The sequence below is a fragment of the Carex rostrata genome, chromosome 21 (assembly GCF_964058835.1).
Source record: "Carex rostrata chromosome 21, lpCarRost1.2, whole genome shotgun sequence".
Taxonomy (NCBI): Eukaryota; Viridiplantae; Streptophyta; class Magnoliopsida; order Poales; family Cyperaceae; genus Carex; species Carex rostrata.
The window spans coordinates 2,013,507-2,026,152 of record NC_135938.1 but is presented as its reverse complement, the minus strand read 5'-3'; the positions used below and the strand labels follow the sequence as shown (position 1 = coordinate 2,026,152).

General features: G+C 31.4%; 1 protein-coding gene across 1 annotated transcript; it reads right to left on the bottom strand.

Moving 5' to 3' along the window:
* Positions 1-3,980: 3,980 nt before the first annotated feature.
* LOC144573513 (EPIDERMAL PATTERNING FACTOR-like protein 5) lies at positions 3,981-5,025 on the bottom strand. Its single transcript, XM_078323296.1, has 3 exons — positions 4,853-5,025; positions 4,571-4,605; positions 3,981-4,256 (listed from the first exon to the last, which is right to left on the bottom strand). Exons 1-3 carry the CDS (start codon positions 4,959-4,961, stop codon positions 4,041-4,043), a joined length of 360 nt encoding a protein of 119 aa, XP_078179422.1. The 5' UTR covers positions 4,962-5,025; the 3' UTR covers positions 3,981-4,040.
* Positions 5,026-12,646: the final 7,621 nt, after the last annotated feature.

Here is a 12,646-nt window from a genome sequence, read left to right as displayed (position 1 = left end):
CAATTTTATAGTTTAAATAGATCAAATTTACAGTATTTGTTTAATTTAACGATAGTGAATACTTTATATTTATCAAATAAAACATTTCAACAGATGTTTTAAATATTTAGTATTTACATTTGAAGTGACATTTCACATTTTGCAAGTTGTTTGTATCACATATTAAATACTAACATGATCATTTTTTTCACGTAAATATTATAAATATCAATTTTATATGGTTAAATAATTCATTGGATGATGTGAAATGTTGTATGGTTAAATACTTCATTGGGGAATATGAAATGTTACTTGAAACATTATAAAAGAAGATGTGTTATCTTCGTTTCAGAGTGAAATTTTTATAAAGAAAATTTATTTGTAATGGATAATAGAAAGAAGAACCTACTCAATATTGTTTTTTTAAAATGGAAAAAAGGGTTATAATTTAAGCAAGCTTTGTGTAACTATTTACTTTAATAAGGTCTGACAATATAAGTCAAAGCCTTTCTCTAACAAGATATAAATTAAGTGCATTAATTCTCACAAAGGAAAGGAATGGGATTAATAGATATCCTCGCACGGTCACACCGAGACAAGATAATTTTTTTGTACTTTTATGTACTTGTTTATTATTTATTTGTCACCTGTGGGGAGGTGGTGCAGCCTCCATTGAGTCGTATATATATTATATGATTTCAGGTACAGAGGACGCATTAGGTTCACTAGGGAATAGCCGAATAGGGATTAATATGGGTCTTAATTCCTCATATTTATATGTTTACCTCCAAGAACGAAATCAAAAAATTAAGATTGATAGAGCTGAATAAATAAGTGGGGCTTATAATTTCATTTTATAAGGTTAATTTACTTCATAGGGATTAATAATTTTTGTAAAATTGAAAAATTTAAAAGAAAAAATTGTTCTCGCATTAAGCTCAAGCAATTTGAATAAGAGAGGGACCTACTAAGATCTAACGATAGAGATGTAACAAAAAGAAAAAAAAAAAAGGTTACCAGTTGTCAGTTGAGCTTAAATAGCTAGCTATTGGTTTCTTCCCCTAACAAGTTCTGATGGTTGTTATAGGCTTTTGCAATGAGCATTGAGAATATTCTTTCCTTCAATAATTGGTCACCTCTGCATATATAAGCACTTTATAATTAGTGTTTTTTATGTATCCTAAATTACATATCCATACTGGTACAGATATTATTCACAGAGGTAGCTGAAATATTACTTCTGGTATTCGTAGAATTGGGTCTGGGATCTTAATCTCAGCATGTAGGTGTATATATATATATATATATAGAGTTAGGCTGGGGTGCTATGGATAGCATAGAGGCCTCTATGCTACGGCTCAATATTCGAGTTTTCAAAATCCAAACGGTCGATCCGAACCGTTCATCTTATTCTCCATATTAATATCTGCTTGGAGACCAAATTTTACATTTTTCTGAATTTTTTTACTATTTATTAAGTATTTTACAAAATTATTAATCCAACGGTGGCTGCACAAAACAGTAAAACCGTTGGATTAGCGATTTTCAAAGTGGCTTAATAAATAGTAAAAAAATTCAGAAAATTATAAAATTTGGTCTCCAAGCAGATATTAATATGGAGAATAAGATGAACGGTTCGGATCGACCGTTTGGATTTTGAAAACTGGAATATTGAGCCGTAGCACGGGAGGCCACTATGCTATCCATAGCACCCCAGCCTAACTCTATATATATATATATATGACTTGGCTACGGTGCTATGGGTAGCTAAGAGGCCTCCCGTGCTACGGCTCAATATTTGACTTTTCAAAATTCTAACGGTCAATCCGAACCGTTCATCTTTTTCTCCATATTAATATGTGCTTGGAGACCAAATTTTACATTTTTTGGAAATTTTTTACTATTTTTTTAGATTTATTGAAAATCGCTGTTTTTCAGACAAATCTGGACCATAAAAAACAGCGATATTCAATAAATCTAAAAAAATAATAAATATTTCCAAAAAATATAAAATTTGGTCTCCAAACACATATTAATATGGAGAACAAGATGAACAGTTCGGATCGACCGTTAGGATTTTGAAAAGTCAAATATTGAGCCGTAGCACGGGAGGCCTCTTAGCTACCCATAGCATATTAGCCAAATCCTATATATATATATATATAGAGTAGAACTAGGGTCCTCTTAAGCTCACCAAAGTTTTGGTAAGCTTAACTCTAAAACTTATAAAATTGATTTCAAATGACAAATCTGAACCGTTGAAACCCGCCTACCTTATGTGTGATGCATCTACATGTAAAATTTTTAAACATTTGAATTAATTTAGTATAAAGTCAAGCGGTCAAAATTAGAAGGTTAATAAATTAATTTTAGTGCATTCATTTTTTGAACGTTTTTTGACCGCTTGACTTTATACTAAATTAATTCGAATGTTTAAAAATTTCACATGTAGATGCGTCACACGTAAGGTAGGTGGGTTTCAACGGTTCGGATTCGTCATTTAAAATTGATTTGATGAGTTTTAGAGTTAAGCTCACCAAAACTTTGGTGAGCTTAAGAGCACCCTAGTTCTACTCATATATATATATAGATTTCTATAGTGCCTATCGCTAAAAACATAACTTTTAGTCTCTCACGTTAATTTATTCAACAAATAAGAAATGTTCTATAGGCCGAATGATTTGGGCTGAATTAATATATTAAGATATTGAGTTGGACATATATTTTGGGCCTAGTGATATGCTATAATCTCTGGATAAGTCTCTCTGAAGTGGTGTGATTGAACAGTGCATCTGAATTGGTCCATATATTTTATAACTATGTAGTGATCTGTTCATTTCCGAATACAATTCTGTTCACTTCATTTCATAAAGCGAGAGAGAGAAAGAGAGTAAAGAAGGGGCTCTCAGTTCAGTACTAGCATATCGAATTACAGTAGTTTGTTAACCTGTTTGTGTGGATACTAATAGAGACGCAACTGCTGTCGCTGGTGCGTATATCTGACACGGAAAAGAAGTAGAAGAGAGAAACTGCTGGAACGACTAGATGAAGATATCCATTGCGCGTCTAGTGGTAAATTCTATATTAATCTTGGAATTTAATTTACACATAGATTCTGTTTTCGAGTAGTGAACAAACTATTGAAATAAATCAAATTGTTGCACTATAATCTATCTGAAACTTTTCAGTTGTCTCCATTCCAACCCCTCATCTGTTTTCGAATAGTGAACTAACTATTGAAATGAATCAAATTGTTGCACTATTACCTATCTGAAACCTTTTAGTTGTCTCCATTCCAACCCCTCATGACAACTTTCTTTATTATCATGAACTAAAAGAGAGCAATCATGAATAAAATAAATCTTCACTGAATCAATCTTTCTGAAAAACATGAGATGAACTATATGTATGTCAATATTTATCTCAAAGTTGAAAATTGCTTTAATGAACATTAAACTTGTCTATATTTTTTTGTGTGAGTCACTTCACAACGGCTATATATTTGTAGGTGGTGTCAGCTCTTACAATTTCACCCATCACTTTTTTGTCAAAACGAAAGTGGAAGCCCTTCCTTTTTTTTTGGGGTCTCAATTTGACTTTTTAGACTAGGTTTCCCAAATTCACAAATTCTGGGAATAATTTTTTTTATCTGGGTCCCAATTTGCAATTATTGTTCATATTAGAAAATGTTATAGAGACTAAAAGTTAAGATGATATTAGTGATCTTGTTTGATGCTATATAGACTCCACTGCATGGAACTTGAACCAATTAAATCATCAATTTCAATAGATTCCATATTTTAATTTGTAGTGCAGCTCCTAGATAGTTAAATAAAATGATAAATCAATTCATAACCTTCAAAAGCAGCTCTCAAATGCTTGCTTATGTTGCATTTTACATCATACAACTCAGCATTTTTTGCAGAACATGCCTCAAACTGCACTTTTCATCTCTAATCCTGGTCACAATCCTTAATTGATTTTTTCTGTACACAACATAGCAAAGCAAATGAGAATTCTTATATTTTCCGGATCTATATTGAACGTAAAAATATACATTATCATGGAATATAAAGACGATCTCCACACTTGCATCGCCATGCCTCGGGATAGTATTCCATGATTACATTTGAACCTGGTGAGACCGGTAGATGAACCGGTTGGCATGGCAAGCAATGACCGCATTTTGTGGTGCATCTCGGAGGGTGCGAGCCTGGTCCAAGAAGCATTCTTCGAGTTGTCAGCATGCTTTCTCTGCCTAATCTCTGCAGCTCAACCTGTGTGCATTTCAAGGGGTTGATTTAATTACCAGTACTATGGTTCTGCTCCTTTTCTTTTTTCAACTCAAAAAATATAATTTTACAAATATCATCCTAAAAGAATACAAAAAAAAGGGTATATTGTATAAAAGTGCAGAGAAGGGAACTGGACGGAGGAACTAAGTAGGCCCAATTTGAAATAGAGATGATTGCTGTTACAGGCCTTATTTTATAATTAGGCCTAATTTTTTGTGGGTATTTTTCTCAGTTCCAATCTGGAAAGAGATATATAGTTTACTGTCTACTAGTTTGATTGATAATTTAATTAGTACCTGTGCACGGTGCTTTAATCTAAAACCTCTGGGTTCTGCAAAGATGGGGAAAAAATAAGGATCATTTCAGTCTCATAGCCAGTTGCATTACAAAAAAGGCTTCCAGGAAATTCCTTCTCCAAAGAAGAGAATATCACAAAACAAAAATATCCATGTTGAACATTTAATTGTGATATCAAAACTTCACAATACTGCCAAAAACAAATTAATCACGATGAATTAAATAAAATAAGAAACCAATTGAACTATAAAAAATTAAGCAACAAAGAAGAATGGTATGACCTGATGAAGAGTCATAGGCGAAAACAACAAACAAGCAGAAAGGAATTCCACAAAGGATGAACATCTTCATAAATAATGCACCATACAAAACACTTCTCCTTAACCCCATTTCTCCTAATTTCCTCTTTTCTTTTTCCTTTCTATGATTTCCTCTCTCAATCGTCTTTAATTTTCTTCTCTCCTTCTAGGATTGGTTAGTTCCAGAGTTTGAGTGAACCAGTACTAGTAGTAGCTAGTAGGGAATGTAATGGGAGAGAGAAAGAGAGATTACAGCAGCCAGCTAACAAATACAAGCTCCGTCACATCACCATGCAAAGAGCCTTTGGACTCATCTGGAAAATGGACAGACCTAACCTACTGTTATTCTGGTAATGTTACTGTGTTTAACTTATTATACTTTCTGGCATGGCATAACTAGAAAATGTAGATAAGAGTCATGAGACCAGTGTTGTAAATAACTGTATGCATTTGTCGGACGGACATAGTATCATCAAGCGATTAATCGAGAATAATTGAAAATAGTCGGTTATAATTGAGAATAATCAGCCAATTAATTGAGAAAATCCGTGACGGTTTGGTCGTCGCCAACGACTAATCGGCTTAAACAGCCGTTTTTTACAATACTGGATAAGACAAGGGAGTTTAAAATTTAAAATGTTACAAGTGCATATGTGATAATTTTTTTTTTTTTTAGTAAAGGTTGGGAATCAAAGCCATTCAGCTATTTAATACTTTTATAATACAACAAGAGATTTTCTTCATTTGGGTTTCGAACCCATAACCTCTCGTATAGAGACCTTTACTACTAGACCAAATACTACTTCTTTGTGATAATTTTATAAAGATAACTGAACTGTATAAATTTCTTAAAAAAAATCAATACACATAATTAAAATTTTGAAATTATAAGATATGTGAGATCTCCTAAGGTATGCATAGATATGTGCAATTTAAATATTTGTTTAATAAAAAAAGTTATCGTAAAAATGTAGAATATTATGAAATACAGCCAGTAAGCTTCTAGCTCTGAGCAGTGACGGATATTGGAAGGATTGGAGTGATAATCATGTAATGGGCCGTATTGAAGTAAAGAAAAAAAAAAGTTACATTTACTGACCGACCCACTAATTTTAGTCATTGAAATTAATTTGCATTTTACTTAGTAGCTTCTACTAAGATTTTCAAAAAAAAAAGAAATTAATTTGCATTTGCTGACACACAAATTTTAATTATCGTTGATGGATTGATCCATCATTTTTGACACATCATGTTTTATCATGTCGTCACATGTAAAGTAAAAATCAATTGGTGGCTGTTGAGGTTGTAGGATGTCTGCTTTGAGATTCGTATCAAGTGAAATGAACGGTCTAAATTCACCACTTACACCTTTTTTATTTTATTTTTTTAGTTTAATTTTTGGGAATGTGCCCGTTGCCAAAAATTACTAAACTGTTTTGGTACATAATTATTGATAATGTTGACTTTCATCAAAGACCTCTTAATTATATCTGCGCAGATTTGAAATCTGAATAAAAAAAAATTATGAATATAAATATTTAAGTGTTTTGATCTTCAATCTTTACTAAAAAAAATACTGTGCAGATGTCTATAAAAAATAACTGAGTTGTAAAATATGAACAAACTTAAAAAATGAAAATAAACATGATAGAAAAGATGAGAAATAAATAAAACACGAGTACAAATTTGAAGCATGGTTTCTTGTATTTCATATATAATTTCTCCAATATAATTTTGCCTCTATTTAATTAATAAATTTGGTAAATTTGAGTTCTCAAATACAAAAAATTTCTCTGTATTTAACACAATTGACAAATTCCGAATGTAATTGATATCGTAATATGTAACTATGACTTACAGCTTATTACATATTCACCAGAAAAGACAAAAAAATTGTAACTTCATATACGAGTCAAATAATAGTTATTCTGACAATTATATGGGGTAATTATTTGTGGAGTAAGACTTAGGTATTATAGATAGTATAAAGTTTTATGTGCTACAGTATCAAAAATTTATCGTATAAATTTTAAATTTTGATCAAAGTAATTCAGTAAATTAGTTATATTATGAATTTGTAGAATACCAATGTTTACTATTTTTGAAATTTTTTTTTTACTATTTTTATGATTTATGAAAGACGGCAAGATGACTTAAAATATTGGTTATATATTTTTTTAAGTATTTTTTGTAATTTTTCATAAATAATAAAAAATATAAAAATTAGTATTATACAAGTTCATTGTATAATCAATTTACTTAGTTACACAATAGATTTTTAAAACGGTAACACAGAAAAACTTATTCTATTCATATTTCATAGCAGCTAAGTTGTACTCTTATCTGTGATAATTACGAAAAGAGTAGGCAATCTATATATGAATGTAGGTAACAAGAAGTGACTTGTGGTGGGTCACACAATCACACTGCTGCGTCGTATGCGGGTTCAAATTCCGTTGTTCAACATGTATTAAATGAACCAAACCTGAAACTCCCCCACAAATCCACAATATAACAAGTCGGTCTAATTAGTTGAACTGCTCCCATCAAATCATCATTAAATAAATAGTGATACATCCAACCTGACTTCGTGTTCACTCCATGTTCTCTCCATGAATTTCTAACCCATGGTGTCTTTGCCGAATTTTTTATTAATATCCAAATTTAATTTTAAATTTCAAAAACTAACCGTATCAGCAGTAAATCTCGAAATATACCCTTTCCGTAAAATTTTTTTCCGGAAACAGGCCCCATTTCCGGAAAATTTTTTTACGGAAACCGCCTCTGTTTCCGGAAAATTTTTTTTACGGAAACAAGCTATTTCCGGAAATTTTTTTTACGGAAACAGAGTTAACTACAAATGCCGCTGGCTCCCCCGTCCCCATCACACTCCATCACTTTCTCCCTTCCGATTTTCAAGGTAATTTTTTTTTTATTTAATTTATTTAATTTATTTAATTTATTTAATTTATTTAATTTATTTAATTTATTTAATTTATTTAATTTATTTAATTTATTTAATTTATTTAATTTATTTAATTTATTTAATTTATTTAATTTATTTAATTTATTTAATTTATTTAATTTATTTAATTTATTTAATTTATTTAATTTATTTAATTTATTTAATTTATTTAATTTATTTAATTTATTTAATTTATTTAATTTATTTAATTTATTTAATTTATTTAATTTATTTAATTTATTTAATTTATTTAATTTATTTAATTTATTTAATTTTAAATGGTTGAAAATAATGTCCAAATAATTTAGAAAATACCGAATGGTCTAGAATAATTTAGAAAATACCAAAATGGTTTAGAATAATTTAGAAAATACCGAAATAGTCTAGAATTGTTTAGAAATTACCGAAATGGTGTAGAATAATTTAAAAAATACCGAAATGGTATAGAATAATTTAGAAAAATACCGAAAAAATGTAGAATAATTTAGAAAAATACCCAAATAGTGTAGAATAATTTAGAAAATACCCAAATAGTGTAGAATAATTTAGAAAATACCGAAATAGTCTAGAATTGTTTAGAAATTATCGAAATAGTGTAAAATAATTTAAAAAATACCAACATAGTCTAGAATAATTTAGAAAATACCAAATGGTGTAGAAAATTACCTTAGTAATATAGAAAATTGTTCGATTAATTTAAATTTTTTTTAGGAATCTCTTTTCCTTTCGGGTCCCGTTCGGAGCTCTGATTGTCTGATCGATCGGATCTGCGATTCAGGTTTTTACATTTGAATTTTTTTTATTTTAATTTAAAATGTAATTAATGAGTTCATTTTAATGGTTTAGAATATTGTCTGATTAATTTAGAAAATACCAAAATGATGTATAATAATTTAGAAAAATACCAAAATAGTGTAGAATAATTTAGAAAATTCCTAAATGGTGTAGAATAATTTAGAAAATACCAAATGGTGTAGAATAATTTAGCAAATACCGAAATAGTCTAGAATTGTTTAGAAATTACCGAAATGGTGTAGAATAATTTTAAAAATATCAAAATGTTGGGAGAAATTTAAAAAATACCAAATGGTGTAGAAAATTATCTTAGTAATGTAGAAAATTGTTTGATTAATTTAAATTTTTTTTAGGAATCTCTTTTCCTTTCGGGTCCCTTTCGGAGCTCTGATTGTCTGATCGATCGGATCTGCGATTCAGGTTTTTATATTTGTATTTTTTTTAATTTTAATTTAAAATATAATTAATTAGTTCATTTTAATGGTTAAGAATATTGTCTGATTAATTTAGAAAATGCCAAAATGATGTACAATAATTTAGAAAAATAACAAAATGATGTAGAATAATTTGAAAAAATTTAAGGTGATTTACAATATTGTTCGAATTTTGTAGTATGGCAGATCCAGTACTTAAGCATAGATTTAGCCCCCTGTTGTGGATAGTTCACGGTAATCACAGGATATCTGAGGCGTCTAAGGAGGTAAACATTTACTTATTTTTTTTTCATAACTCTGTAAGTAATCAAATAAATATTGTAATTAATTTTTTTCTTATTGTAGAGTACATAAATTTTATCCGTGAGACATTATCGGCACAAATGCGAGTATAATGAGAGGTACGCACCGTTTTTAATTCGAATGGGCTTATATCAGCTCGCGACATTGCCCGATATCGCCCTCGATGCGGCCCTCATTCATGGACTTGTCGAGCGGTGGCGTCCGGAGACGCACACTTTTCATCTTCCATTCGGAGAGATGACAGGTATTAACTAATTTAAATAATTTTTTTTTTGATTCGTTCCTGACAAGTCAAATATATTACAGTTTCTCTGGAGGATGTGAGTTGTCTCTGGGGTTTGCCTATTACGGGGGAGCCGATAACGGGATTTACAAACTCGGCGAGTTTTCAAGGCCGACTGTATGAGTTGCTGGGGGTGAAAGATGATGAAGTGAAGGGGTTCATGAAGAAGAGGGGGAATGATACGTACGACATGCTTATCGCCAAAAAAGCTGTCCGTGAGCGCTTCAAAACATTACCAACAGATGCGAACGAAGAACAATTGAAATGGTTAGTATTTTTTTATTTACAATCTTATTCGTATTTGATATTTTTTAATAATGTACTCACATTTTAAAATTGACGGTTAGGTATGTCCGTGGATTTCTCCTCGACATGCTAGGGAATACCATGTTTGCTGACAGTAGCGGGGACAGAATACCGCTGTGGTATCTCGGCATGGTTGAAAACTTGGACGAGCCGAGAAAGTACAACTGGGGCGGAGCTGTTCTCGCTTATTTATATAGAAATCTATGCCTCGCATCCAGTCCTTCATGCAAAAGCATGCATGGTCCCACCATGCTTCTGCAACACTGGTCGTGGACCCGATTTCAAATTCACCGGCTGTTACCGGGATCTCAACCGAATTGGGGCGCAGAAACAGAAGATACATGTCCATCATTTGCTGACATGTGGAAAGGCCCACACAATTGGGAAAACTCGTCCCATGGTGCAACCTCCGGTCCAGGTATCCCTCGCGACCAGATTCAGAAACTGACGGATAACATGGTCAATTGGCAGCCATATGCATCTGTTTACCACAACCTTTCGAGAACAACCCGGGCGGACCAGGTACATTGTAATAAAGTCATATTCTTTCTTTCATTTATGTCATCACATTTATAATTTGTACCTAACATTGCAACTCTAAATTTGTCAGCCGTTCTACTTGTACCGCAGTCCTCTTATTTTTTATTGGATTGTTGAGCATCACAATCCTGATCGCTGCATGCGACAGTTCGGAAGATGGCAACAGATAGAGCCACCGCTTCCCCAGGATCCAGTCGAGCACCAAGAGCTGCACAAGTAATATTCGCAAATCATATGTGGCTTACTTATTTTAAAGTACTTATTTACTTACTTACTTATTTATTCTACTAACCTTATAAACAGGTTGAAATCGGGCTCAAAGAAAAATGCCAACTGGGCGCAAGTGCACCGTCGGCATGTAAACGATGCAACACATTATGCACATCATGTGTACGAAGTAGGTCGTCCGTGGGATATAAATGACCTCCAAGATATCGTAAATGGTACCAGGAGACCTGCATGGCATCCGTTTACCTGTTTGGCCAGCACGTGGTGGGGACCGGTACTAGGTCGGGATCTAACTGGTATTGGGTCTTGATCCACATGATTCTGACTGCTACTGGGTCGGGATATAACTGGTTGATCCACAGAGTTGCTACCGGTACTGGGTCCGGGTCTCATTCTTACATCCACAGAGTACCGACCGGTGCTAGGTCGAGATCTAACTGGTATTGGGTCCGGTTCCACAGGATTCTGACTGGTACTGGGTCGGGATCGAGGTTCAGGAATCTGACTAGTACAGTTCGGTTCCAATTCTACATATAACTCCATAATCTTGAACCTTTGTGAAAAAGACGACACAATTCCTAAAATCATTTCGAATGATTGTTGGTCCATTACCGGTACTAATTGATAGTCACGTTGTCCATCGGTGGACATATTAAACCTGACTTGAATTTCCAGATTTGCTTGACTGGCATTGTACCCAACAAATTTATAAATCTCATTCTGAAGATAATCAAAATTGTGGTTCACGGTTAGCGGTAATGAGTATTTAGCTCGGGTACTGTAATAGACCCCGTCATCATTATATTGGATTTCCCCTCCAGTATAAATTTTCGCACAAATAGTTGTCATTTTTAATTTCGATTGGTCTGACAATTTCAAAAATAACAACATATAATTAATTAAAAATTGTGTTGCCATTGGTAAAAATATTCTAGACAATTTTCAATAATTATTCTACACTATTTTGGAATTTCATAAATTAATATGGCAACATTCTAAACTATATTGGAATTTTTTAAATTATTATAAACCATTTTGGAAGGTTGTAAACAATTCTAAATTTTCTGGACAATATTATGAAAAATAAAAAAAAAATTTGGAATGAAGTAATTAATTATAAATTAAATTAAAAATAACATAAAGAAAATAAAATTACCTCAATCGAAAACCGGTCGATCTGACTGTCAGAGCTCCGTAAGGAATCCGAAAAGCAAAAAGTTCCTAAAACAATTCTAAATCATTTTAGAATTAATCAAAATTATTTCAGAATTAATAAAATTATTTTAGAATTACAAAAACTTTTAAATTTATTCTGCACCATTTTTTATTTTTTTCAATTAATATGACAATATTCAGAATTTAAATAATTTCAAATTAAATAGTTACATATTTAAATAATTACAAATTAAATACTTCTAAATTAAATTTAAATTATAAATAAATGAAATTAAAATTATAAATTAATGAAATTAAAATTATAAATTACTTAAATTTAATATAAATAAATTAAATTAAAAATAATAAATTAATTAAATTTAAATTATAAATAATAAATAATAAATAATAAATTAATTAAATTAAAACTTACTGTGAGAGAGAGAGCGGATGATATGAAAGCGAACCGTAAACACTCTGCGAATTTATAACGAAATTTAATGCATTTCCGGAAAAAAAAATTCCGGAAATTTCTCCTGGTTCCGTAAAAAAAATTTCCGGATTCCCATTTCCGGAAATTTTTTTTCCGGAAACAGAGATCCTTTCCGAAGGAATGTTTTCCGGAATTTATCTGTTTCCGGAAAAAAAATTTCCGGAAATGGGGCCTGTTTCCGGAAAAAAATTTTACGGAAAGGGTAAAATTCGAATTGCACTAGTCAAGCGGTTAGTTTTTGAAATTTAATATTAAATTTGGATATTAATAAAAA

Bases quoted from the DNA above. Each gene is read 5' to 3' on its own strand.
- LOC144573513 (XM_078323296.1), bottom strand. From the start codon at position 4,961: ATGGGGTTAAGGAGAAGTGTTTTGTATGGTGCATTATTTATGAAGATG. The intron at 4,606-4,852 runs GTCATACCATTC...CCATCTTTGCAG, and splicing joins CGCCTATGACTCTTCATCAG to AACCCAGAGGTTTTAGATTA. The intron at 4,257-4,570 runs GTACTAATTAAA...AAATGCACACAG, and splicing joins GATTAAAGCACCGTGCACAG to GTTGAGCTGCAGAGATTAGG.